Below are 27160 nucleotides of genomic sequence, written 5' to 3' on the forward strand. Positions count from 1 at the left end.
TAAATTTAGAAAAATGATTTTTTTCTTAAATCAATGGTGTTTTTCCTAGTTGGCTCTTTTTTCTTAAATTAATGGCGATTTCGCCATTAAATTTCGTATTAATTTGACATTATTTTTTCTGTCCTTCCAATGAAAACTATATAATATAGTCGTCCGATTTTTGTTTAATTTAATTCGAAATCTGGAAATATTTCATATTATTTTCCCGTTAATTTTCCGATCGTTCCTTTGGCAGCTATATGATATAGTCGTCCGATTTTTTTTAATTTAATCCAAAATTCAGAGATGTATAAAAAATATTATTCCCCAAAATAGAAGGTAATATTTAAAAAACACCGAAGTTAGAATTCGTGTTCCATTTCTTTTCTGAATATTCCTATGGCTCGTCTAGTGATGCTGATCAAGAATATATATACTTTATGGGGTCGAAAACGTCTCCTTCACTGCGTTGCCAATTTCTGACTGAAATCATAATACCCCTTGCAAATAATAAGATTTTACAAGAGATATTTCTTGCTCGTTCCATAATCGCAAGCGATCTATTATCTCTAAAGAGATTAGATAGATGTTTATTTATTGTTAATATTTACTTCGCACCGATGATAAAGCAAAGTCGAATCATCCATGCAACTATTCTTCATATCTATGGTGTAACCATCTGGGGATTTAGTCATTTCATTGGAATGAGTAATGGTCACCATCCATTGTCATGTTGCGTAATTGCGTAACTCCCATTCATACGCTCGATTTCCAGATACATATACAAACAATTTGTAAAAAAACCGGGTTTTATTCTACGTTTTAGAGTAGCTCCCCAAACCCTCAACAGGTGGGCACGTCTACTGTGGACTAATCTTTTGGCTTAGGCGATAATACAAAAGTATCTCATTGCGTTGAGATTGGAACATCATCTTCTCTCCGTCTACTTCTTGGTCCCCGTTGGCGAGTATTGATCATCGGTGGAGTATTGACTGGACAACTTGGATCAGGCTGCGCAGGCCGAACATGTAGTTCTCATCCGGCTGACCCTGCTCCGCCGGATAGACGTGGGCAAAGTCAATCATCCGGACCTGCACCCAGCTGGCGGGATCGTCCTCCTTGCTGCGGTGGCCATTGAGCAGCGACTGGCTCATCGGCGGATTCCCCAGTCGCGCGTAATCGTAGCAGATGAGCAGGGAGCTGGCGTAGAAATGCAATTGGCGCTGCCGCTGGAACCACGCGAGGATCTCCTGCAGCTGGCGGAGCACCTCGTTGAGCAGCAGCTCGGTGCCCGCTCTCCTGTTCCTGGAATCCCTGGAGATGTTGAAGAACAAGGCCATCGTCTGCTTGAATCCCTCTACGCTTAAGCTTTTCCCATAGTCCTTGCCGTGGCGCAGGATTGTCGCTTCCTTGGGATGCTCCTCATCCGATCTGCTTGGCCTGTACACCTGGAAACCGGGTAAACAAAGACCCAGCTCCTGTTTGCACTTCACATACTTGGCCTCCTCCAGCTTCCGCTTGTTGAGCGACGCTGCCGGGTCCCAGGTTCGTTTACCCATCTTGACGTCCATGACGCACGGCTGGCGCATCCCACGCGTGAGATCTTCCAGGCGGAGGAACGTGCGCTCGCGCCGATTCACAACCAGTTTGAGGGGGCCGTAAAACCGGGGGACGTGACCGCGGAGCAGGGCAAGGTCATTGTCACCCGAGGCCAGTGACTCATAGAAGCGCAGCTCCCGTTCGCCGCACTCTGGCTTCCCCAGCGGCTTCAGCACGCATCCCGCCCTGGAATCCTGCAGGAGACCCACTGCCTCCGCGTTGCTCTCCTCGAATGTGTGGCCCGCCACCTGCGTCTTCAGCTGCCGGAAGCCCTCGGGCAGCTCCTGCTCGCTCTGGGCCATGGTGGCGGGGGGTGATCGGTGTCCAGCAGTTGTCTCGTCCAGGAGGCAGCTCCTCTGGAGGCGGCCAGCAGAATGCAGAACGCAAATCTCGCGCAGAAAATGTTGCGCGCACTTGGCGCTGAATCAGTGATGGCCGGCCGGCTCGCTACCCGCTGGATTTAGCCTTTTTCCCATTGGCTGGGAAACTCAATTTGGATTTATGGCTTTTTGTAGCTGTCGCTTTAAAATTTCCCTCTTATTTTATAACCTGAGGGATTAAATTATAGCGATGCCACTTGTTCGGGTACTACATTTTCTGGTTATTTCAAGAGGCCATAATTTTTAATTGCAGTTTTTTCAAGATTTTTTTTTACAAATTCCTTTGATGTTTCATAAAATTCGAATTTATAGATATTTTAAAATAGCTACTTTCTAAAAATTTCCCCTTTCATTATCTAGCCGTTTTCTAGCCAAAGGATACTACTTGTTCGAGTACTAAATTTTCTGGCCATTGCATTGTCTTAAATTTTAGCTGCATTTTTTTTTAAACAAATTTCTTTGATGTTTCCAAAAGTTGAATTTATATATATTTTAAAATAGCTACTTTATAAAAATTTCCCCTCCAAATAATTAGCCTTTTTCTAGCTAAAGGATACTAAGCGCCACAGGTGTCAGCTCTAGTCTAGTGTTGCAAAGTGTTTTCCAGCCAGTGTTGCATACCTCCCTCACTCTTCTAATTTGTTGCTAATGTTTTTTTGGGAGTGGTTTTGTTTGTTAATTTAAAGCGTTTATTTACCTCGAGCTTATCTGGTATTTGCCCATCGAGATTACAGAAGCAACAAGATGAAATCCTGGGAGATAGCTGTGGTGGCACTGGCGGCCGTTTACTTGTGTTCGCAAGGTGGATTATTTGGAGCCCGACTTTTGGGCCACACCTATAAATATTATTTAGAATATTAATAAATCTATAAATTAATAAATTCCAGTTAACTTCGTGGCCGGTCTGGAGTGCTATGTGTGCTCCAACCAGACGGGCAACACGGAAAAGTGCCTGAACACGATCAAGACCTGCGAGCCCTTCGAGAACGTCTGCGGCACGGAGATCCGCTGGGGCTCCCAGCCGTACTTCTCCGAGGGAGCCTTGAAACAGTACTACGTGTCCAAGCGCTGCATGACCAAGGAGCAGTGCCAGTCGAAGAGGAAGCGCTACATGCAGCTGTACTGCACCCACATCTGGTACGAGGATTGGGCCTGCAACGAGTGCTGCCAGGGCGACAGGTGCAACTACTTTGTGATTGTGGGTAGAAGTGATATATCATGGGGTTCTTTAACTAATCATATCTCTTTATAGAGTGGTGCTCCTTCGAGGCAGGGTTTAGGAGTTGGTCTGACCCTGTTCATCACCCTTTTAGGCCTGGGATCCTGGCTCATTTCACGCTCTTAGCCTCGCAAAGTAATGCCATTGCACGCACATTCCGATTTTTGTATTAATTCAAACGAACCGTCCATAAGCTAAGTAGATTACACCGTCCATTTATTAAGTAGTTCGTCCAAGTGCCTTGACTCAACGCAGAGAGTTGGAAAACTATTCCAATTTGTAACCTGAAGCCTTGGGAAGTTGACTTCCCTATCGAATATTTTACAAATTCCTTTCGAATATTTTACACTTTATAGAAATTATCTTTTAACTATATATTTCCGTTTTATAGGTTGACTTCCCTAACGAATATTTACAAAATCCATTTCTTTTTCGATTATTTTACACCTTTTAGAAATTATCTTTTAACTATATTCCCATTCTGTACGTATCTCATTTTTTTGAGACATATCTTTTACCTTTTCGAATATAAGTTACCAACGAGACAGCTCAATTTCTACTTTAAGAACCGAAAAGATGCCTTATACAAGTTTTAATCTGTTCCAAATTGAATCTCCCCCTGCAATAAAGCAACTTTGACGTCTTTTTGGCGCTTTAATATACAAATATTCCACACATCTTATGAAATCACTTGGCGCAGAAGCAGCCGGCGGTCACGGTGACGGTTTTGAACTGCCACGGTTGGTCCTTGTTCATCCAGGAGTAGCTATGGTCTGTCGACTGGGCACCTGCTTGCGTGAGAACCTTCACCTTGTACTCCAGTGGCCGGCAGTTGGATCCGTGGGAGCACTTGGCCATATCCCGACCAGAGCCCGACTCGCAAACGGCATTCATCAGGTAGCGGGGAAAGTGCAGGCTGCCCAGGTCCACCAGTTCGTTCTACAGGATTGAAATTAAAAGCTGTAAACATCCATTGCTACGTCAGCAACCCCAACAAACCGTAACTTTGCAATCGCAGCCAGCGGAGTGGACATCGTTGCGTTTGGTGGTCAGCAGATCCTCGTAGAAATCGTTGTAATACATGGGCGGCAATTGGTGGGGCATGGCCATCGCAATCTCCGTGGGATGTGGAGTACTGGGAACGAAGCCGAAGAGAGCACTCAGCATCTTGGAAGTGCTGCGATCGGATTGCTGCTCCTCCTGACACTGTGGTTCGCAGCTCCTCATACCCAGCAACTCGTCGAAGCCTCCATCGCTGGAGTACAGACTGGCATCTCCTCCAGTCGTCAGGCTAAGCAGCATCATCGCCAGCGCCGTTATGGAAATGGGCAACTTGAAAGGGAAATAAGGTTACTTATCCTTGGAATAACTATCTAAGTCAGGGTTCGGAATTTGTGAGCTGTCACTTAAATGTCAAAAACTCATTGTGTTAGAAACACGCTGTGTAAAAAACACGTCGTGTAAATAATATATGTAGGCTACAATTTTTAACACACATGTCAATAACTTTTTTTGAACTTAACACTTTGACATTTAACATGTTAATAACACAAGTTATACTGATCTAAATATAGATTTTGTATGCTTTCCATCCCTCCTAGCTGTAACTTACCCACGGCATCTTGCTCGATCTGTGCCTGTCCAGCGCTGAACTCCTTGTGCGGCTCTGGAAAAGGAGTCCTCCCGTTTTTATACCCATCCAGGACAAAGGCCGCCTCTCGGATTACCTTTTGTGACAGAGATGAGAGCAACAGCATCCATTACGGTTCGTCACCTGGACAGGATGGCACAACAATGGACTCAATGGACTCTGTTTGACACCGCAACAATGGCAAATCATGCGGAGCTCAAGTGGCCTGGCTGATGGGGTTGAGTCCCTTGGCTATTTATACGTTTTTTGCCGCTTTCAATGGGGAAATGGCTTTAAGGCCTCAAGTGCCGGCAAAAGTGGAGGTGGAACTTTTCGGGGAGGCGTGGGAGTGGCCAAAGGAAGCCCACTGACCCAGACATGTGTACACTGTACACAGGCAAAGGCAAAGGGCAATCTGATCCCCTTTTCCCCACCCCCTCCCCCCATCGATGATGACGTTGACCAGGGTGGGTTTCTGGATTTCTGTATTTTTGGGTTCCGAAACAGCTCCGAAAACTTTTGCTGTAGTGAGAGAATGGATTTCCGATTGGATTTTATTTTCCGGAATTTCTTTCTGTAGAGGAAGTCACTTCATTTGAATATTTTCGCTTCGGCTTTATATCAATTGTTAGTTAATTTTATTTTAATAAATCTGATGGGGCTTAAATATTTCATTTTAAATATATATCAGTTGGGTACCAATAATTATTAAAAATACTAATAAAATAGACCACCTAAAAATAGCAATTGAAATCTAAAAACTAAAACAAAATCGGGAAATAATTTAAAGATGATAAAATAAATCCCAAAATATGCGAGTGGATTTTTTAAGATTATTTTCTAAATTATTTATGCTAGTTTATAATATAAACTCTTTTTTTATAACTAATCTTACTTATTTGAACTACATCTAAATGATATAATTCATTATTTAAAAACAATTTCTCTTATTACAATAGTTGGTAATGAAAATCTAAGCTCCAAATATAAGGGAAAAAACTATAGCTAGCACTCTAGCCTAAATACTTAAACTATATCCTGTCACCATAAACTATGAGCTCACTGTGTCTCCCATTTTGGCCAGCTTGGGTCAGGTGCAGCGCCTCTGGCATAAGAAGTCCGGCTAGAACGACTGCAGAAGAGGCTAGACCGGGTCAGACCTTTATGCACACCATAGATATATAGATATAGTAGGGAACCTACGGGTACAGTGGACTCTGGGCGACTTCTACGGCTTCCGTTTCGACGGGCTGCACGCACTGTCACTGTCCGCTGTGGAAATCCAAATCCTCCTCAGTCGAATTCGCGTCGTCGAGGCAAGAACATTGCCGTGCCACACAGTTTGACATGCACAGCCGGACAATTTGACATCGCATTGCAGCTAAAACCGAGTTGGAGATATAGGAAATCAGCAGGAGATGCAGCTTCCTCTGGTGGCGGATTTGTGCTGAGCTCTGCAGCTGTCTTCCCGGAGAGACTTTATCCGTCTTTGTCGCCGTTGTTGTTGCTGTACAGTTTTTCCGCCGTGGAATTTGTCGAAGCGGAAAAGCGAAAAGAAGCAGCACCGCGAAGCCCTCGAAGTGTCGACGAAAATCGTTAAAAAATAGAAAAACGAAAAACACTCGGCGACTATGTCACGACGCGCTTGAAGACCCCCATCCGCATCGAGGGAGATATTGAGATTGAGCGAGATCCAAGCCCTACTTCGCCACCCACTCCGTCTATAAATTCCCACTCCCATCCACTCAAAACTCAGGATTCGCATGGACAAAGGCACAATGAAGCGCAAGCAGAGGAGATACAGGTAGGGATCGACAGTTACATATAAGAAAATATGATAGTAGCATACAAAAATAATATGATATATCGTACATTAATGTAAATATCTTAAATATTACATTAGTTTCACAAATATTTCATTCTAATAATATTATTTATTACAAATTTCCATAAAATGATTTTAATAATATGTATTGTTATTAGAAGATTAAGCATACCTTATTTATCCTATCTAAAAATGTTAATATTTCTACCATTTCTAAAGTTTTTATGGAAATTGATTCTTGATTGAAACAGTCAAGACATTTGTAGATATCTTCTGTAACACCATTTCTTAGTTAGAATATATCTATCACATACAGCACTAACCTCGATCTTATACGGTTGTGTTTATATCAATAACATTTTTTAAAGATCTATAAGTATTTTTATATTTATGACACAATTATTTCGAATTTTTCATGAAACCATATTAAAAATTAGTAAATATTAATACTAAAAGATATATTGAATAATATACTAATAATAATAATAATAAATAATAATATCAATAATATTTTTTCAAGATCTATGAATATTTGTATATTTATGACACAATTATTTAGAATTTTTGATTACACCATATTAAAATAAGTAAATATTAATTATTCAAAGATATATTGAATAATATAATAACAAAGATCATAAAGATGTATGATTGTTTTTATATTTATGACAAAATTAATTAGAATTTTTTATTTAACCTATTAAAATATGTAAATATTGATTATTCAAAGATATATTATAAAAATATCCATATACTTATTTATCGCAGAACCACATTCAACACCCTGCAGCTGCAGGAGCTGGAGCGGGCCTTCCAGCGAACCCACTACCCGGACGTGTTCTTCCGGGAGGAGCTGGCCGTGCGGATCGACTTGACGGAGGCGCGGGTGCAGGTGTGGTTCCAGAACCGGCGGGCCAAGTGGCGCAAGCAGGAGAAGATCGGCGGCCTGGGCGGGGAGTACAAGGAGGGAGCGCTGGATCTGGATGTGGCCTACGACGACAGTGCTGTGCTGGGCCAACTGGATAGTGCATTGGGTAGTGAATTTAAATTGTACTTGAAAAACTAGAATATATTTTAAAATTTATTTCAGGTGGTGGTGGAACTCTCTTGCCGGATACTCCACCGCAATCCTCGAACTCGCTGGACAACGAACTCAAGGCTTCCTACGGCACAGGGGCCATGTCGCCCTCCAGACTCTCACCGAATATCTTCCTCAACCTCAACATTGACCACCTGGGTCTGGAGCGAGGTGGCAGTGGTCTCTCCATGGAGTGGTCCACCTATCCGCCACCTCAAACGCAAGCGCAGACACAACCGCTGATGGACCCGGAATCGCATCTCCACCAGCAGCAGCAGCACCCGCCACAACAGCTTGAAGTCCATTCGAATTCTAATCCTCACCAGCATCAGCAGCAGCATCAGCAGAATGGCCAGCATCTGGAGTTCGCCACCGCCTTGAACTTGGACATGAACGATGGCTCCTCCGCCTACGATGAGATGAAGTTCCTCAGCGTGGACGTGGACCAGTTCACGATCGACAGCTTCAAGGCGGACTGCATCCTCAGCATGGAGCAGTCGCAGCTGCAGCCCTACGTGGGTCACTCGTCTAACGAACTGTGTCTCGAGGGGATCGGCATGTCCTCCTTTGGCCTGGAAGAGGGCGAGCCCAAGACGCCGCCCTCACTTCTGGTGCTCGACAAGACGCTGCCCTCGCTGAGCATCGGAGTCGAGGGAATCGCCGATCTGGTGGAGCAACTGCATCAGCACCAACAGGAGAATGGGTCGGTGGGCGGTGTATTGTGAATCCAACTTAGGCGAATTCTTTGCATAGTTAAAAGTAAACTAAAGTTAATCCAATCGTAGCTTTAATTTAAATGGGAAAGTTGGTGGATAGAGGGGAAAATGGAGTGTGTGAAGCCCGTTTCTAGTTCTATTCTTGTTTTCTAGTCAATGTTAATGCCTGAGTTCAAGACCAAACAAGGTCGTCACACTAGACAACAAATGTTTTGAATTGAAATTGTAAAAAACAAAATGTTAATATAAAACAATTATTTCTTCACTGACTACTTAAGTTCTATAAATTGTTCTAGATTAATGTAATTTATAAAAATTCAGCCTTTAAAGTTAAAGATTAAAGATTTTAAATTAAAGATTAAAGATTTATAATATTTGAAAACAAATATTTTTTGATTAAATAGAATAATATAAGTATTAAATAAGAATATTTAGGGCAGTGTAAAATTCGATAGAAAGTCCTTAACTACGAGTATGGCCACCTTTTCTGGCCAGGTTCTGTTTTAGCTTCTATGGATTCCGCATGTGTGTGCTGCTAACAATGGAATACCCTGCCACGCCCCTACCCTCGGCTAACGCCTTATTTGTGGCTCGGATTAGAGGCAAACTAATTGTGCGATTTGAATGGATTTCGGGTTTTCGGTTCTGTTTGTTCGGCAATAACATTTGCTTTTGCTTTTTAACAATTGCTGGGAGAGCCCTTCAATGCTCCACCCACACTTACTAAACTCTGACCATCCTGGCTGTAATTTCCATTTACTGTTATTAACGTGGACTCCCGCAGGAGTCCTGATCCTAAGCTGTCTTAACGAAGGACTCCTACACTCCATTTAAAAGCCGCCTCGGCTTAAGGAAAAGCTCACAGCAGATGAGGGCTTAATGAGGGTGGACATCAGAGAGGAGATGACAGAGTTGGATTTAAATTAAGAGCTGTCAAGTATAAGTTTTAATTTTTGGAATGGTAATGAAAGTGCTTTCAGTGGAAGTACGTTTTTCAAAGATAAAGATATCTTATTGTTAACCAATTTAGAAATTTTGTAAATCATTTTTTAAAAAACAATTAAAAAAAATAAAAAATGTAAAATCTTTAAAATAGTATAAATTATGTGCTTATACTGCTAGTAATAATAACTAATAACTAATAATTAATAATAACTAATTTATTTTTTTTAAGTGCTCTGTGAATTTTTCAAATATTTTCTTTACTATTTAATGTGAGTATTCTTGCGAACTCAATTTACATTATATTTCATTTAAATTATTTTATGAAGATCTCTATATTGTTTTGATACTTCTATTTACTATTTAATTTTCAGAAAATTTTTACATTATATTTTGTATTCTTTTAAAATATTTTCTATACCATTTAATTTTTGGAAACTTTTCTATATGGCTTAAACAAAAAGTTGCTCAAATATTCCTCAGTATTATGCCCTAATTAATATGCGATTTAATTAATAATGAGTGGAAGTGATCACGCGAGGGTGCCTGGCTTGATTAAGACTCTTCCGGTTGGGCCAGAAAAGCTGGCTGGACTTAAGACAAAGCTTTCAAGGGAACGGACGGGAATGGAGCGGCAAAAGGCCCGTCAGAGGCAAAGATTCGATGCTGGGGGCACCCGGCTCAGCTGGCTTAACACCTTGGCAAGCTCCTTGTGGATTTTGCGAGGCCAAGGGCCACCCCCTTTCGGGTGCCATTTTGCAGCTGACAATGACGGGGACAATAAGCTAATTGAGGCTGAGGTGGATGTCGCAGCGGGCGGACAGGCCACAGACTCGAAAAACTCGAAAACTGAAAAACCCAACGGCACACGCTCGGCTGGCCAAAAAAGTTCATTATCCCCGGTCGAGGGTTGGCATGGCGGATGGCCCTTGGATGAGGATGAGGATGCCCACGAGGATGAGGATGACGACGTGGATGAGGATGAGGATGCGACCGGTTGCCATTGGATAATCTTCTGTTATGAGGCCGCGCAACGATGCGCTGCGAAATTTGGTTTGCTTTTTTTCAGAAAGTGATTGAAGAAGTGGGGGAATTACTGACTGAAGAATTATAGATTTTTTTTAAATTAAAAAAAAACCAAAATAAAAACTGTTGAAAATTTCCTTAAATATAAGTATATTTTCTCTTTCATTTTTAATAATATACATGTTTTAGATTTTTCCCCTGAGTTGATTTTTGATTCTATGTAGGTTTAAATAAAAATAAAAATAAAATAAATAAATAAAAAAATAAAAACTGTTGAAAATTTCCTTAAATATAAGTATATTTTCTCTTTCATTTTTAATAATATGCATGTTTTAGATTTTTCCCCTGAGTTGATTTTTGATTCTATGTAGGTTTATAATATTCTAAAATATCATGATGATTTTCAATTGCTTTTAAGTCATACAAATAATTTTAATTAAAATTTAGAAAACTACCGTTTTAGGTTTAAAATGATGCTTAATATTTTCCCAACCCTTTCGAGTTTTCTTTTTTCTGTCTAGCTTTTCAAACTGTATCCTTCTTCTGCCATCTTTTTGCTTGTACTGGCACATTTAAAATTAATCGAAAATCTTTTCTTCGGTATTATTTCGAGCACTCGCAACTCGGGGCTGTGTGCACAAGGACCACAAACTTTAATCGATAGTCAAATAAGCGTCGGTCCTTTGAGGAGCAAAAGGAGGGGATGCGAAGGATACAAGCCATGTGTGTTGTATATACATACGCAGTACGTACATATAAGGACATCCGGCGAGAGAGAACTGAGCTGAGAGCTGCTCCTTGCTCGGCTTTTGTGCTGTAATTTCTCTAACGTTTGTTTATATTTTATATCGAATGCGCCCCGGGCCGCATAAACGCAATAATCGCACATTTTATGGATTAAACTCACCTGCTTCGCCTGCTAATCTACGGCAGGATTCTTGCCAGGAGCGATGACATGGGTCAACCACTGGAAATGGGAACTGTCTGATTGAAGGTTGGAAAAATCATCTCGAGATGAGATGAAACTAAATTTGTTAAACCTTTAAACAAACATTTATAAGAACTTTACAAGAATGCGTACTTTAAAATGCCTTCAATAAAATATTTAATTTATAAACTATGATGATTAATTTTTTTAAATATTAATTTGGTTTCATCATAGATAAAATTCTAAAACGGGTTTTTGACAATTAGCTTAGACTTATAATCTTTAAACAGAAAATTTATTTAATTTTAAGTTATAAAGATTTATGAATGGTTTGTTGGAAAGTATTGAATGTTTATTTCCAATACCCTTTGTATTTTAAATGATTAATATAAATAATATAAATTACAGTAATATAAGTAATATAAATTGATTACAAAACCGTCGAGTGGATTAAAAATGTCTACTTTTTCTGATGCAAATATCTTAAAAGAATATTACTATCCCAGCATCATGACAGGAAGGTGGATGCAATCGGCTTTAATCCTTCCCCGAAGCTGTGCTCCAATATTTCATGATAATTCCTCGACCAGCCCAATCCGTTCCCAATTAGCTATAGGAATTGGTACCCCGCCACTCATGAATCCTGAATCTCCCAGTCGGCAAATGAGTTATTCATTATGCCTATCCATTCGATTTCCAGAGTCCCCCCTTACCCCCCATCCAACTAACAGGGCCATATTAAATAATGAAATATTAAAATCGAATGCGACCGAAATGACTTTTGCCACCCCTTCCATTTGGATCGCAGAGAGGTGTTCATGTGAATAAATTGCAATTAACAATATTTTTATTTCAACAAACGAAATGTCGACCTCCTCCTTTGGCTCCTATAAATAAGAAAAAAACGAAACAGGAGGGCGAACCCATTTAATTAAAGGCAAATTTAATGGGTAAATATTTCATATGCTGCATATACATATACACAAAGCGAGGGTCAGAAAAACTGTTGAAAAAAAGATTTCATAAAAAATGTGTATTTGTACATATTTTAATTTTATCCTCTACAGTGCACCTCAGAAAAATAGTTTCTGCTCTGTTGTGTTCTTCAATTAGATTACAAAAAAAATTCGATATGAAATAGGGTCAATTCGACCCTATTTCATATCAATAAAAAGCGGATATGATTTATTTCAAATTTATGAATCAAACATATCAAAATGATATTTTATCATATCATATAAAAAAAAATTTTTTTTTAAATAATGTAAATAAGATAAACATAATCTTTATTCATATCAAAATGATATTTTAAAAATGATTTGAATCAAAACTAAATGCAAATAGTAATTAAAACTAAATAATATTAGGTAGAATTATTTTTATCCAAAACAAGAAATAAGTCGATTTTTAAGACCATATATTTCTGAAACGTTCTTTACCTAAAGCTTAAAAAGTACACATTTTATTTTAAAATACGTAAAAAAAAGCAATCGTTTTGGTCTGTATGCGAGTAAATAGCAGCGAATTCGAGAGCAGTGGGGGAAATTTGGGCCTGGGTGTATATTAAATTTCGTGTTGATACAGAACAGGAACGGAAAAAATTATGCGAAGCGTGCACTAGAAAAACAAAAGAAACACGAGAACGGTTCGGGACGGGGGAGTGGAAAAAAGAAATCAGAAAAATTAATAGAGTGCAAATATTTGTAGATTTTTACACGAACTATTAACGGGCAGCAAACAAAACCCGACGCAAAAACCAGAAGCCAGGATCCCGCATTCGAGTTCGGGATTGGAGATAGCGGGTAACTCGAGATCGTATCATATATGGTATATGCATAGGCCTATGCAAATAAAAGTCAGGGGATTGGAATGACTGGGCACAAAATGGCGACTCAGGAACAGAGGACCAAATACAAGACAACGAACGAGCCAAGTCAGGTCAAGATAGAATAAATTTGAATTTGAATTTTGGCCATCGATTCGAGTCGTCAGAATCAGAGTCTCTCACCTGACTGGACCTGAACTTGCTGCTCCGGCTCTGCCAAAGGAAAATAACAAGATGGAAACTTTGCCAAAGAGAAAAACACAAAAAAATGGGGGAGAAAAACAAGCTGAAAAGGACACAACACAGACCAAACGAGACAATTTGTCAGTCTACTTTCGGCTGACAGGATGGAGGTGAGCAGAAAGTGGGGGAAAAAATGTAACTTTTAGGATATTTGAATAATGATATAAATATTCATTTTGCTCTTTTGGATTCCTAAAATTTCCTTCCTCTTATATTTAGTTGGCGTTTTCTATATTTCTTTATTAAATACCAACATTTTATAGCAAGTATTGTAAATATTATTTATAAGACCGAACTTTCTAATACTTTTTTTTATCTATCTGGCTCTATTTTGAATGATAGAGTCGTCATTTTGCTTTTTACTCTCTATTGTAAAGTCAGAGAATCTCCGAGAAAGAGAATTTGGCCAAATGATATTAATTAATATCAATTTTACGAGTATTGCATGGTAAAAACGATATGCGTATAAATAGAAATTTACCGTGCGCATATCGATTTGATCGCGGTGAATTTTTTTGTGTGTAAGCATTGCTAAAATTCAAAATAGTACTAATTCTTTTTATAATTTCAAATATTTTTCTTACCAGAACTGGTACCACAGTTTAAATTTAAAAGTATAATATTTGTACCTTATTCTTTGATATGATATTTAACATAATAGGTACACCATATTCTCTCTGTGCAGGGGATGATTTGAGTGACTTTGCCATCTTGTTTTGGCACGGCCCCCGATTCGCAATGCAAGAATGAAAATGGCCAACAAATGCCGGCAGAGGACATGCAGATACATCTGCCGCAGAGCGTAGAAGATGCAGATGCGTATAGATTTTCCCGCCCCATCCTCTATTTCCATTTCAGAGATCCTTTGTGTGGTGGTCCGTGTGTCTGTGTGGAAAATTGATTGGAGGCGAAGCCATCAAAGTGTCCATCGAAGCTGCTAACAGGCTGACCGCTGCCGCCCGCCCAATTTTCCGCCTAGTTTTCCCCCCATTTTTCCAGTTATCCTTGGATCTCCATCTCCTATTACCCGGAGTGGCAGGTGTGAAAGCTTCTCGCCGGGTCTTCCCACTTATCATCGAAAGTTTCCCAACCAACCATCCATTCATCCCACAGTTGAAACAACTTTTCTTGGCATTTTTGTGTGTTTTTGACTTTTGGCGAGTTTTCGTTTTATTTTCGGTTTTCAATAAGTTAGTTTAACATTAGAATTAATCGTTGGAGGAATGACACTTAACTTTCGTCTAGTATGGTATGTGTGTTTGTCTTAATTATCAATACTTCATTATGGAGATTGGTTTGTTAGATGCAATAAACTTTGGACTTGGACACAGGACACGAAACAATTACCACAAAATGCATTCACACATGGTTTTGATACAATACATTCGCGCACATACGATACATTTACATTACAATAAGGTGACTGTACAGATTTTACTAAATATAATTAAGATACTTTACTAGTTACTTTTCAACTTATAACTTAGTAACAAAAAAAGTTCAAAAATGTGTCATGTCTATTTACAAAACAAAACTTAAGAGCTAAGGGCCACTGCAATCTGATCTTTGAACTATTTAATTTTAAGTACTCAGTCGTTAAAACAATGAAGATAAATAAATAAAATATGCTTTTAAGTATACCATTTAAATAATAGAAAATAGTGATGTATTTTGTATTTTAAATGACTTAAACAGGCCCTTAGAATGATCCTAAAACTTATGACTATCTTTTCATATATACACCCAGAGCCACGCCCCTTTTTAGGCCACCTCGAGATCGGAGGATTCGTCCGCATCGCTATACCCATTCGGATCGCTCTTGATGTGCACTAGTTGCGCGGAATAGTGATCGGATCCGGGGCATTTGACGGATACGGAACCATTTCCGGTCGAGCTGGTGGTACCGTTTCCGCTTCCGCCGTTATTGTTGTTGTTGTTGTTCAGGGTGGTGCCGTTGGTGGTGCTGCCGCATTGCTCCTCCTGCAATTTCCGCAGTCGCTCCTGCTCCTCGCGTTTTTGCTTGCGCCACTTGGCCCGACGGTTTTTGAACCACACCTGGAAAAATAAAAGGAAAAACGATTTTTTAGTAAAGGAAAATTTTAAATTTTATATTATAAATAATTTCAGAATTGTTTTCGAATTTCGGTTTTTTAATTTAGATTTTTAAAGGTGTCCAAAAGTTTGCAATAAAATATTTTCAAACCCGCATCAGAGATTTTAAGCCAAACTTTTTAAGTTTCCCTTGCTAGATTTTCGTAAGAAATCTATACTGTATTGCTCCATTAGGGATAATAATTCAGTGGGTAGGTGGCTGGGGTGGCTACCTAGGTTACTTTTGAGCGTGGGGCTTCAAAAACACTTTCATCCGTTTTGCTCGGAAATTCGCTCTTCTGCTTGGGATTTCTGCTCATAAATATTTTAAGTAATTTTTTCGACCCCTCTCTCTCCGCTTTTTTTGCCCTTCCAAGGCTTCTATTTCTCAATCTTGGCGGTTATCTTTTTGGCCGGTTGCCAGGGAGACAGCAATCCTCACACCCACTTTTCTCCTTTTTCTGGGTTTAATGAGATGACTTATTGTAATTGTAATTAATTGAGAATTCAGAAGAGGGTGGGTTAAAAAAGGAAAGAGAAAAGGCGGGGAAAAAAACTTTTCTATGATTGGTAAAGGGAAATATTATTTCGGTCTTGAAATGAAATGAAAAAAATATTTAAAATTGTAAATATATATCCCAAAATATTTATATTTGGTAAATAAAAAAATTAAAATTCCTTTTTAATTAGGCAGGTAAAAAAAGGAAGTGCTGGATTTACTCTTATTTTTATCTTTTTAATTAGGCTTGGGCCACGCCTTTGCTTCTGTCTTTTACACCCCACCTTTAACCCTTTGTCATCTGTTTTCTCCACCCTCTGCTACTTAGTTAATTAAAACAAAAGGCGGCTGTGAAGTGACTTAGGGGTTAAACATCATCAGCAGGCAACAGGGAAGTTATCATCATGATGAATCCCTTATGTAATCACCCTTGTGGGCAGTGAACCCATCCTGTCTTGTCATTAGCCCCCAAAGCTACCCCCAAAAACCCATTCTCCTCTCGGAGGGCGGAGTCATTTCTCTCTTTCCCCGTGAGTTCTCCCAGTTCTCCCGGCGAGAATTCTCCCTGCGATGTGCTCTATTTGCCCAATCCAATCCGAGTGCAATGGTGAATTTGCAACCCCTATATGTTTATTTGTCCGTCTGTTTGTTGATTATTTGCTGAATAAATACTAGGGGAAAATTCGCCAGGAAAAAGTTTAATTAGAACAATTAGGCAGCGGTGGAAAAGTTGATTTTCCACAATGTTATCATTTGAGGAAAAAGTTGAGTTTTCTCTCGGTGGGGGGAGTTTCGGGAAATGTTTATGCAGCAAATCGACTGAATTTGTTGAAATAACTGAAGAAGAGGAAGCGGAAACGGAAGTGGCAGTGGGAAATGACAGAGGGAAATGCGATAAACTTATAAGCAAAAGGATATTTGCAGCTCGGAAATTCATATTCGAGCTCATTTAAGTTTGCATTAAATTTGTGTGGAATTTTGCAGCTGCTTTCCTCGACTTATTTGCTTAGGATTTAAATTATGATATTCACCTTGGTAACCTTTGAACTTTTGGCATTCAGCAACGCTTTTGATGTCCTCGCCAAATGTCAGTTGAATTTTCCATTTACTGGGCCTAATTAGATTTTTGACAACTCTCTCTTTTCGCTTTTCCCATACATTTTGCATATTTATTTTCATAATTTTCATAATTTTATGAGCTTAAGTTATTAAAACAACAAACGCGTCGCGTTTTTCAAAATTCGCAGCCATGAATATATGTGAATTACTCAGCTTAATTGTGTCAACACACGAAACTAACACGATAATTACCTATGCAACAGCTTTAATCCATAAATTCTAAAACGAGACGAAAAAAAAATCACGAACTTTGCTGCTAGCGGTTTTTACCGCCTGATTGGGTTTTTTCGCCATTTTCACGGCGCATTATTAAAGTTTCATATTTTAATTAAATGTTAGCCAGCGAACCGAAAGCATATTGAACCCTAATCCGGCGGAACTACAAAGTCTGGAGTTTGGGAAACGTGTGTGTGCGGTGGAAAAAACGCACTCGCTCTGCTAATCCCGTAATTTTTACGGCCAACAGAGTTCCGTTTTGGGTAAATCCAACCATCCAAACCTCCCTCCATCCGCCACGCGTTTAAAATCTGACTAACGCACAACAATTTGGCCATAACCGCGGGCGCGTTTTTTGCCGATTTTCGCTGGCTGGCACGCTCGCAAAAATCGCAGTGAAAATTTGGAGAAATTAAATAAACAAAGGCGCAAAAAGTGGCGTTTTCGGAGGGGTTTTCCAGGGGATCTGTGTGTGGTGGGCGATTTCCCATGTTGATTGATGGCTTCAACAACACGCCAACAAAATGGCGAAAGTGCAGTTGCCCACTGAGATAAAAAACTTCTTATAAAAGTAAGATTAAAAATTAAAACTATGATATTTCGATATTTTTTAACATATTTCTTTTCGTTGCATACTTTTAGACATCCTTTTTAATGTTTAGAAATCTCTAAGACTCAAATATCAAAGAATTAACTAGCCATTTAGGAAAAAAACGTTTAGAATTAATATATGAATATCGTATTCCTAATATTTGTTAGTCCTCGTTGGAGATTTTGAATTGTTGGAACATTAAGATCTAAAATATGACTTTAATCTGTAATATCTCAAATATATTTTTTGTTTTATCTCAAATATTTTTTCTTAAAATTCCTCAATCTTTCCCCCTTCCGTTTTCAGTGTAGAATGAAAGCCTGATGCATTTTTTCGTGCCAGGAAGCTCCGAACTTGACATGCATTGGCTCGCGCCTTGGAGTCGAGAGATCTGCGGAACGGAACGGAACCACTGGCCACTGCAAATATTGCCACAGATTTTTCATCCAAAAGCGCATAAATCGCTGATACCGCAGGAAAATCGGGAAAAGGGGGGCAAAAAGGGGTTAAAGTCCCGGGGGTCGAAAAGGCCGAGGAGCGGCACACATTCGAAAACGTGCATGAAATCCATTGAACAAACATACCCACGGCAGTTGATTTTTAATTAACTACAAAAGCGCTTTACGCCCCCCTTTGGGAAATTGCGAATGGGAAATTCAGGGGGTTGGGGCTCGGGGGGCGTGGCCTTTTCGGCAGACTGACCATCATGATGTGTGCGTGTTATTTTTGGGTTTTTTGACCAGTCTGCTGACTGCGTGGCTGGATTACCATGAAATATTTCCGAAAATGCAGCACATAGTTGCAATGCTATGATAACTTTGCGCTTCGATAATCGCTGCACCTGCTCTTTCGATTTTTCCCTTCTAATTTTTCCGTGTTTTTCCAGGACCGGAAAATTTTGTCCACCCGCCAAAAGCCAAAAAACATGGAAAACGCCAGGGAGACGACCAAAAAACAAAAGAGAGAAATCACATTTTTGCCTGGCTCTAGGAGAGGTTTAATAAAAATTCGGAGCATGGGGTTAAGATGAGGGGGAAAACTGGGGGGCGGAAATGGGTGGAAAATGGTTGAGAAACGGTGGAAAACACAAAATGGCGGCTGCCTTTTCGCCAGTCGCTCTAATTAGTGAAAATTGGCAACACAAGTCGGTCGGAAACTTCGTCACCAAAGTGGGTGGTGCTCCACCTCCCCCTCCTCCTCCTGCTCATTTTCGCAATTTCCATTCAAAGTTTTTTTGCCAAATTGTTGACGCTGTTTCCGTCGTGTTGTTGGATTAAAATCGCGCACCCATGAAAATTGCTCGTTACGCACATTCCCATTCCATTTTTTTTTCGAGTGTATTGGGGGGTTAAGCAAGTGCACTAATTAAAGAGCCAAAATGGAAAAGGTTTTACTGTCACTTTTAAAAGTAGATTTCTTTATAAAATCTGATCTTTAAAATAGAAACCGTAAATTATAGTAACTTGAGACTTTCAGTTGAAAATTGGTATTGTGGCTTATTTTTATTGTTATTTATTTCCTTTTGCCTACAAATATGCCAATAGGCCATTCAAAGTAAAAGCCTTAATTAACTAGTTATATTTTTTAATAATCAAACTTGGCTATCAAATTTTGTAGAATAAATATTTTGTTCATTCATTTTTCAATACATTACTTTTTTATTTTTGTTGGTAACCCTAAATAACGTATTAACGTAACGTATTTAAGTTAGAACACAGTGTTGGAAAATACGCATAAAATACACAAGGATGGCGTCTGTCAAATAAGAAGAAGAAGCAGAACAAATCGGGCGAAAAGTTAAAATTGTTGCATAAAAAAGTGACTTTTGGTGTTTAATAAGTGCAATAAATAGTTAAGAGTGTATTTAATCCATTAACGAAAAGGTTCTTTAGGTTGGGCAATCGCGTGCTAATAAAATAGAGATCAACAGTGCACTAAATCAAAGACTTTCACCGCTTGTCAATCAGAAAAAAGTGGATGCGCAAATTAAGCCGAGAAAATCATGATTTTGTTTAATAAGAAACCAAAAACTATAATTAAATTGTGTGATTAAGTGTTTATTAAAGTCTTAGTCAAATAATTAGATAGCTAAAAGCCCTTAAACTTCAGTAAAATGCTTTTTTATTAGAAAGAAAGAAATTCGTATGTACTTTTGTATGTGGGCGCTGCCACTTTGCATTTACATTTATACTTACATACATATGTACATATAAATGGTCAACCGTTTTAGTACAGTTTCTTATTGCAAATGTCAAATAAAGTGTTATTTTTAAGTGATACCCAAAGTTTTTTTTTCAAGTGATACCCAACATTTTTGTTTTGTTTTTAAAGTGATACCAAATTTTTTTGGTTTTTTTTTTAAGTGATACCACAGTTATTTTTGCTTTTTTAAAGTGATTCCTAAGTTTTTTGTTTTTTTTTTAAAGTGATACCAAAGTTGTTTTGTTTGTATAAAATGATATAGAAAGTGTAAAAAAAGACGGTGAGTAAACTTATTTTATGAATCTTGATTAATAATGCGGATTAAAAAAAGGGAACATTTCTTTAAATTCCTTAAAAAAAATCCAAAAGCGATGTTCATATTTCATCTGTCATCTTTCGCCTCATGGAAACCCATCAAAATTAATGAATTTTTACCCTTAAAAAAGCCCATTTAAATGTTATCTTTTTATAAATTTTATTTTCAGGCTAATCGCCGACACGGACGACCTTTTAAGGGCTTAGTGTGGAGTGCACCTGTACTCCACACTCTAAACACCCCTCACCCACCACCACCCACTGCGTTTTTTGTGTAAATTTATGCAGCTTCGAGGGCAATTTTCTCCCCCAGCGATAATATTTGTCTACGGTTACACGCTTCGACAGCCAAAACTGTAAAGCAAACATGGGGAAAAGCGTCTGTGAAAAGTCCTTTTCCTTTTCGCTCCTTCCATTTTACCACTTGCTCGAGGTTATAAACGCACTTTGCTGCCCGAAAAATCCCGGGGGATAACTCGAGAAATTCGCATCCTCCGGAACTCAAGTGTTTGAATAATGGAAAATTATGAAAAATTATAACAACAGCATTTACCGAGAAAATAAGGGGGTGCGAGATTTGTGGGTTGTTCAGTGGGTGGTTGGTGGTTCATGACCTCGGGTAAAATTAACGGAAATCTGCTGATTCCAGCTCATTGCCGTTTTTAATTCAATTTCGAGGCTAAACAAATACGGGGAAGGAGGCATATATGTGTTTATTGTGTCTAAGGAGAGACAACAATAATAATAATACAGTATTTTGGTTAATTGCCAACGCAGGTGGGCCCCGAAAACCCCTTTTCAAGTCGAGACCTCTCAATTGTGCAACTTCAAAGCGGCAACGCTTGAGTTCTATGAGATGATCCTTGGAAGAAAGGCTGAATCCTATAGTATACTATATCAGTAGGGTGACGAGCCCTTTTCAAGTCCTGGCCAAAACAAAACGACAAAGTAGGAGAAAACAGAGATCACAGTCAGTTGAGGAGTGACGATGATGATGAGTGGGCACATTCTTCTCCATTCTTCACTCTCTCCCTATAAGAAGGGGTAACATCAATATTTGTAGAGTTGAGCGATCGAACGGCGGAGAGAGAGAGGAGCACAAATTATGCCAAGCTGATGATTACTAATTTCTTGGCGACGACCGAAGACAAATATTTGAAATGCCCTCCAGGCATTCCTCCTATATCTATATATATCCCTCTCTATCTGGCAGATCGGAGAACCAAATCACCTCGATCACTTGAGCTGCGGGATTAGGCGTATTTGACTTGCACGCACCAAAGAAGGCAAGGCGAAAAATGAGAGGCAGTCGACGGACAAAGAGAACGAGTTTGTTTGCTCTACAGGTAGAGCTACTGTTTTACGATCCAAGCCCATACCATCCCATACAAACCAATCCGATCCGAAACCACCCGACCCTCGAGTGTCTAAATAAAAATAATAATTGTAAATGATGAAGTCAAAATAAGCAGATCATTTAAATGCCCAACGAGGTTTGGCTGGGAACTGAATAATTACGATGGGTTTGTAGGAAGTCTATGAGAACCGAGCTTTTTGTAGAGATATAGCTGGGATTTTTGGTATGGGGAGATCTTAACTATAATATAGTCAAAATGTGTACTAATACCTATACCATTAAATAAGATATATAAAATGCTGCTGAATGTTCTTTAGTAACTTGGCTTTCTTTAGAGATACCTCCACCATTTTTCGTATTAGAGGTTACCAAACTAAAAGATTACTAATGAAAGGTGTTACCTAATGGATCACCGATTCAATAGACCCCTTTTTTAGAGCAACCTTTGTGTAGGCTTCGAATTTGTTCATTTTTTTCCCTTCTGTTTTCTCTTTTGTTATTGCTGCTGTTTGTCTTAGGCAAGATTTTCAATAATTATTGCCACTTATGGTCCGGACTGCTGGGGTCTTAGAGCCCCTGTCCCGGAATCGCGGGGCATTCGGGGGGTCTCGAGTGGCAACTCTTGGCATGCAAATATGCTAAACAGTAGCAGTCACAAAAGCTGAGGCTCCAAGTTGGAAGCCTGAAGTTGATTATGCTGCTTAAGTCAATGACGAGCGATGACTGAGCACAAGATTTACTGGGGGGTTTGGGGATTGCCGATTGGACTGCCTCTGTCTCTTTCTTCATCCACTTTGCTTGTCAGAGACAAGTTTGAAGTCTCTCTTTGTGTGTTGTATGTTAATTAGTCGCCCCCATGAGCCAGCAGATTTGAATCCCCCGACTTCCAATTAGTTGAAAAGTTGGGAAATCATTTCTTCTTCTCTCAATTTTCCATGTAGATCTCACAAACCTGCTCTATAATCCGCTTAGGATTCGAATGCAAGGGCCGCGGGTTAAATGTGTCACCTAATCAAAAGGCGGGCGTCAATTCGCCTGCGGGTTAAGTAACGCCAGGCCTCTCATTATCCTAAATGGTTAGTAATGTTAATGTGTAAGTTGTCTTAAGCTGAAGGCCAAACATAAGCCCACACCCCTGCGAGTGTCAACAAATGTCGCACTTGTCCGCCTTCCTGCGTTTCTGCAAAAGGTGAAGGCGAATTGGGGTTGTGGACGGGTTACAGATGGGTTAGATTAAACATTCGACCGGTTGACAAACACACAAATATTGCCGGGGAAACCAAAACTAAGGGGATGCTAATCCCTATCAAAGACGCGAAATATCAGAAATCGTGAACAAATTAAATTGTCAACTTTTGTCGTCACTTTCTTCCTTGGTGACCTCTCAATTTGTTTGTTTGTTGTCGGGTTTCCTCGACACTAATGGACTTTGAATCACAATTGCCGATGTGGGGGTTGGTTTATCCCTCTGGTCGCCCGGGGTGGGATTTACAAGGGCATCCCTGCTTATTTACATTCCCAATGATACGATTCAGGGACAACCACCGAGCAAATAACCATCACCATCCGTTTAAACATGCGGTTGTATCCCAAGTCCCATTACCCAAATTAAGTGAATCATTGGGATTGGCATTGTTTTGCTTTCGCCGGCGAACGAAGAACGAAGAAGCCCCGCAAAATGTACGCCGCCGCTGACAACTAAATAAACAAGGAGAATTTCTCATGGGGGAGATTGCGATGCAGATGCCAGAGATTCAGATTCAGATTCTGATTCATATTGGTTAAGTGGAGAAGGACGGGGGTGTGGCACTCAATTGGTTTCACGCGGGGAATTAAAATGAGCGTGAAATTACAGCCAAATAGAAGAAAAGGTTGTTGTTCAGAGAGTAAGGGAGGTTATTTTGTATTAAGAATAAGAAATATTAACTAAATGTTCCACAGAAGTCACCATCACAAAAGATCAGATTGAAATGCATATCATTTTGATATGAATAAATATGATGTTTATCTTATTTAACAATATTTCTTCAAAATATACTAAATTTGGTATTTTAAAACAGTATTTTTATAGCTCTTATGAAATGCTAAAATGTCAAATTGATATGTTTGAATCATAAATTTGACAATAATCATGATATTGATATGAAATAAGGTAGAAATGATCTTATTTCATATGGAATGTTTTTTCTGTGTGGGATAAATACTTCCTCTTCCCGCACCCTGCCGACACTCACACAGTATACAAATTTAAAAACTCCCTAAAAATATATATTCAAGATCAACTAACCTCAACTCTTTCCTCCTTCAGATCCACCTTAAGGGCCAGCTGCTCCCTGAGCACCACATCCGGATAGTGGGTCTTGTCGAAGGTGGCCTCCAGTTGCTCCAGCTGCTCCTCCGTGAAGATGGTGCGATGGCGACGCTTCCTCTTCGGCGGAGGTCCGTGGCCGAGATGGCCCAAGTGGTGCTGCCCGTGGCCATGATGGTGGGCGCCCAGATGTGGGTGGTGCGGATGTCCGTGTGGGTGGTGCGGGTGGTGGCCGTGACCCGCCAATCCGGCGGCTGCTCCACTCACATGCGCCTGCATCTGAGCGGCAGCCACATGCGCCACTGCAGCCGCGTGCATGTAGTTTGGATAAAAGTTGGGGTACGCCACTGTGCCGGGAAAAACAAGGGAAAACAAGAGGAAAATTCATTATTCCCTGGCTGTAATAACAGTCATATCATCATCATATAAGCGCCCCGGAAGAGGAATGGAGGGCATGGAGGTAAGTGGAATATTCCTGTGTAAATCCTTAAAAATGCGCATAACGAAGCGCGGAAAATAAAACGGCCGCCATGTTGGCTTTACAGTTAAGGCCAAAAATATAGCAGTTAAGGTTTTAATATCACTTAAAAAAGTGCCTAAAAGAACGGCGGCTTTCTGAAGAAATCCATTGTACTTGAATACAATATATTGTTGCATACTTTTTGACACCTTTATAATTATTTTAAAGCCCTAATAATTTCATTCTTGTTTATTATAACTTTAAATAGCTGTTTTTAAAATACTTAAATTTGGCATATGATATCCCAAAACTGAATCTATTCTTTTTACCCCAGCTGTAAGCGTATGTGAGGCTTCCATTTCCGTTTCCGGTTGCAGCAAGCTGAGGGGGAAAAAAGCTGCGCCCGGGTTTTTAATATTCATGTCCTGCGGGGGAGCCTTTGAATGAATTTAAGCGGGATTCTGCATAAATCTCCGACGGAGATCCACGCTCGAATCAACACAAGTCACGAGCCCATCTTAAAGCCACCCCCAGACGCAGGTTTTTCCGGGTTTTCCAGCCGGAATCTCAGACTTAGAGCCCAATGCAAATCCTCTCACCGCAAAATCGAAGGCAAATGTAAGGGAAATGCGGAATCATCTTTCACGGATCATTGCCTAATTATGAATAATGCCATTCAGGATTCGCTTGGAAGGGGGAGTGATTCGGTTCAGTGGGTGGGGATGAGGATGTCAGGTTGAGAGTGGGTGAATGGATGATTGCTGACTGCATGAGTGGATTCCCTCAAGGTGTTTTCAGACTTAAAGTTCGACGGGAAGCCTCATAAAAGTATTTTGCAACATGCTAAGTGGTCGGAGGAAGCAAGAAACTCAAAAATAATGGTGGATTGTCAGTCAGTTTAAAGGAGTTTTTAAATTTTAACTTTAATATTGAATCGCGACTGACATTATGACCTTAATTGAATTGATTGTATAATAGCAGTGAAATCACTTATCCCATAAAACATGGTTATGTTATATAAGCCTATAACTTCGGAATTTGTATCCTAAAAATTCTGATGATTGACGAAGTTCTTAAGAAGATATGAACAAATAATGTTAACTGTTTAATTTGCTGTATCAAATGTTTTCCCAAAAATCCTAATGAACGATGGATACTAATCATTTTGTATTTCTCACCTAGAAAATCCGATGGGGAAGCTGCGAAGCCAGTCGCCGCCGCGGCCGCCAGGTGACCGAGATGCAGGCCGGGATGCTGCAGCATGGCAGGAACCCTCTGCGGTCGGATGGGACTGGCGGCTGCGCTGGAGCTGGAGTTTGAGTTGGGCGAGGCGGGTGACTCGGCGCCGCTCCTCTTGAGGCCCAAACTGATGCCATTTGCAGTCAGTCCATTCTGTTGGCCATTGCTGCTGATGTGGTTGCCCTGGCTGCCAGCTGATCCAGCTCCTCCTCCTTGTTGTCTCGAGCCGAGGATGCTATCGATAGTAAACAGGGAGGCGGCTGCAGCTCCTCCTCGCCTGTCCTCCTCCAGTATGGTCACTCCCGACTGGCTGCCGTCGTCGGAGGAGGGCGTCTGGCTCTGCGACTGGGCGTGTTGGGCATGCTGCTGCTGGAGCACCGATTGCAATCGCTGGCCCAGGTAGCCGCATTGCTGGGAGTTCAGGAGCATGGCGGTGGTCAGGTGATAGGCGGCCGTGTTGCCCGGCGATCGGGAGATCTGCCTGGGCGGCTGCTGCTGCTGCTCGCCAAGATCGCTGGGCGATCTTTTGAGCGTATAGCCCGCCGGCGGGGAATTGGTCTCGACCATCTGGGCGAGCATCGAACCGGGGGGCGGTGGTGTGGGCGGCGGGGAGGGACTGGGCGTGCTCACAACGGTGATCTTGAACTTGGCCTTCGACGAGGGCGGAATGTCGGCGGTGGGCGTGGTGCTGGGAGTGCTGGTGGTGGTGGCTCCTCCACCGCCTCCTCCTGTCCAAAGTGAGGAGAGAATTTTGAAGGTGTCTCTGGAGCTTTTGAGGTGGAAAATGGTTTTTATTTAGGGTTGCTTCGCACAAAACGTTTAAAAACTTATTGTTATTAGAAGAAAATCCACAAAGATTTAGATTTGTCACTTTGGTGCACAATATTCGATTAAAATCCACTTAGGCCGCACTTGAAACACGCACTAAAATCGCGTCGTTATTTTTGTGATAATTTTCACAGGTTTTTCAGCCACCGGGAAACCCTTCTTGTCCGCTCGAGCTGCGAAACTGTTGTGAGAGCAATGCCGCCCGACAAGTTGTTGATTGAGTAGTCGTCAAGCGAGTTCTACAGATATAGATACAGACTCTCAGTCAACGGACGCCATACGGACATACTCTCTCTTCAAGCGGACATTTTTGCATTTCAGCCAATGAAATCGGGGTGAAGCCACGCCCTCAACTGCTACCATATTGTTTGGTAATGCTCTCTCTTTGGACCTCTCTCTCTATAAACCTCCCTCCCTTTCTTTCTTTTACTCTATAGCTCTTTCTCTCACTCTCGCTGAAGGTGGTTGAAGGTGTCGGTGTCCCCATCTTTCAGTGCTCCCGGTTTTAAGGTTGCCAGGAGGTCTTGGTTAAAGATGGCGCTAC

General features: G+C 40.5%; 6 protein-coding genes across 9 annotated transcripts in view; 3 read left to right on the forward strand and 3 right to left on the reverse strand.

Annotated features, from left to right (window-relative positions):
* Positions 1 to 770: 770 nt before the first annotated feature.
* Positions 771 to 2015, reverse strand: Ipk2 (Inositol phosphate kinase 2). The gene has a single exon (XM_017155950.3). The coding sequence runs from the start codon at positions 1878 to 1880 to the stop codon at positions 954 to 956; it is 927 nt and encodes a 308-aa protein (XP_017011439.2). The 5' UTR covers positions 1881 to 2015; the 3' UTR covers positions 771 to 953.
* Positions 2016 to 2568: 553 nt separating this feature from the next.
* Positions 2569 to 3845, forward strand: cold (coiled). Its single transcript, XM_017156056.3, has 3 exons — positions 2569 to 2760; positions 2846 to 3156; positions 3211 to 3845. The coding sequence occupies exons 1-3, from the start codon at positions 2703 to 2705 to the stop codon at positions 3301 to 3303; spliced, it is 462 nt and encodes a 153-aa protein (XP_017011545.2). The 5' UTR covers positions 2569 to 2702; the 3' UTR covers positions 3304 to 3845.
* Positions 3819 to 5065, reverse strand: Ptth (Prothoracicotropic hormone). Of its 2 annotated transcripts, XM_017156053.3 has the most exons (3): positions 4790 to 5065; positions 4177 to 4509; positions 3819 to 4116 (listed from the first exon to the last, which is right to left on the reverse strand). In XM_017156053.3, the coding sequence occupies exons 1-3, from the start codon at positions 4874 to 4876 to the stop codon at positions 3865 to 3867; spliced, it is 672 nt and encodes a 223-aa protein (XP_017011542.2). In that variant the 5' UTR covers positions 4877 to 5065; the 3' UTR covers positions 3819 to 3864. The 2 variants fall into 2 exon arrangements, with proteins under 2 accessions (XP_017011542.2, XP_070067606.1); XM_070211505.1 differs by lacking the exon at positions 4790 to 5065 and having other exon boundaries at positions 4183 to 4664.
* A 969-nt stretch (positions 5066 to 6034) lies between these two features.
* Pph13 (PvuII-PstI homology 13) lies at positions 6035 to 8455 on the forward strand. The gene is made up of 3 exons (XM_017156052.3): positions 6035 to 6611; positions 7401 to 7666; positions 7723 to 8455. The coding sequence occupies exons 1-3, from the start codon at positions 6571 to 6573 to the stop codon at positions 8433 to 8435; spliced, it is 1020 nt and encodes a 339-aa protein (XP_017011541.2). The 5' UTR covers positions 6035 to 6570; the 3' UTR covers positions 8436 to 8455.
* A 6541-nt stretch (positions 8456 to 14996) lies between these two features.
* On the reverse strand, positions 14997 to 26370 carry Gsc (goosecoid homeobox). The gene is made up of 3 exons (XM_017155954.3): positions 25728 to 26370; positions 24069 to 24436; positions 14997 to 15445 (listed from the first exon to the last, which is right to left on the reverse strand). The coding sequence occupies exons 1-3, from the start codon at positions 26365 to 26367 to the stop codon at positions 15152 to 15154; spliced, it is 1302 nt and encodes a 433-aa protein (XP_017011443.2). The 5' UTR covers positions 26368 to 26370; the 3' UTR covers positions 14997 to 15151.
* GABA-B-R3 (gamma-aminobutyric acid type B receptor subunit 3) overlaps positions 24228 to 27160 on the forward strand; it is a 204965-nt gene continuing 202032 nt past the window's right edge. For all 3 annotated transcript variants that reach the window (XM_070219452.1, XM_070219451.1, XM_070219455.1), the window contains exon 1: positions 24228 to 24549. The gene's annotated coding sequence lies outside the window, so the exon portion shown is untranslated. The remainder of the gene's footprint in view (positions 24550 to 27160) is intronic.

This window comes from Drosophila takahashii, chromosome 2L (assembly GCF_030179915.1).
Source record: "Drosophila takahashii strain IR98-3 E-12201 chromosome 2L, DtakHiC1v2, whole genome shotgun sequence".
NCBI lineage: Eukaryota > Metazoa > Arthropoda > Insecta > Diptera > Drosophilidae > Drosophila > Drosophila takahashii.

What these genes read in the sequence shown, in the direction of transcription:
- Ipk2 (XM_017155950.3), bottom strand. Translation starts at nt 1,880, where the DNA reads ATGGCCCAGAGCGAGCAGGAGCTGCCCGAGGGCTTCCGGCAGCTGAAG.
- cold (XM_017156056.3), top strand. Translation starts at nt 2,703, where the DNA reads ATGAAATCCTGGGAGATAGCTGTGGTGGCACTGGCGGCCGTTTACTTG. An exon ending in CGTTTACTTGTGTTCGCAAG is followed by an intron (nt 2,761 to 2,845) that starts GTGGATTATTTG and finishes AATAAATTCCAG; the next exon opens with TTAACTTCGTGGCCGGTCTG. An exon ending in GGTGCAACTACTTTGTGATT is followed by an intron (nt 3,157 to 3,210) that starts GTGGGTAGAAGT and finishes ATCTCTTTATAG; the next exon opens with AGTGGTGCTCCTTCGAGGCA.
- Ptth (XM_017156053.3), bottom strand. Translation starts at nt 4,876, where the DNA reads ATGGGTATAAAAACGGGAGGACTCCTTTTCCAGAGCCGCACAAGGAGT. An exon ending in GATCGAGCAAGATGCCGTGG is followed by an intron (nt 4,510 to 4,789) that starts GTAAGTTACAGC and finishes TTCCCTTTCAAG; the next exon opens with TTGCCCATTTCCATAACGGC. An exon ending in GCTGCGATTGCAAAGTTACG is followed by an intron (nt 4,117 to 4,176) that starts GTTTGTTGGGGT and finishes TCAATCCTGTAG; the next exon opens with AACGAACTGGTGGACCTGGG.
- Pph13 (XM_017156052.3), top strand. Translation starts at nt 6,571, where the DNA reads ATGGACAAAGGCACAATGAAGCGCAAGCAGAGGAGATACAG. An exon ending in CGCAAGCAGAGGAGATACAG is followed by an intron (nt 6,612 to 7,400) that starts GTAGGGATCGAC and finishes TATTTATCGCAG; the next exon opens with AACCACATTCAACACCCTGC. An exon ending in CCAACTGGATAGTGCATTGG is followed by an intron (nt 7,667 to 7,722) that starts GTAGTGAATTTA and finishes AATTTATTTCAG; the next exon opens with GTGGTGGTGGAACTCTCTTG.
- Gsc (XM_017155954.3), bottom strand. Translation starts at nt 26,367, where the DNA reads ATGCTCGCCCAGATGGTCGAGACCAATTCCCCGCCGGCGGGCTATACG. An exon ending in TTCCCCATCGGATTTTCTAG is followed by an intron (nt 24,437 to 25,727) that starts GTGAGAAATACA and finishes TTCCCGGCACAG; the next exon opens with TGGCGTACCCCAACTTTTAT. An exon ending in TGAAGGAGGAAAGAGTTGAG is followed by an intron (nt 15,446 to 24,068) that starts GTTAGTTGATCT and finishes TTATTTTTCCAG; the next exon opens with GTGTGGTTCAAAAACCGTCG.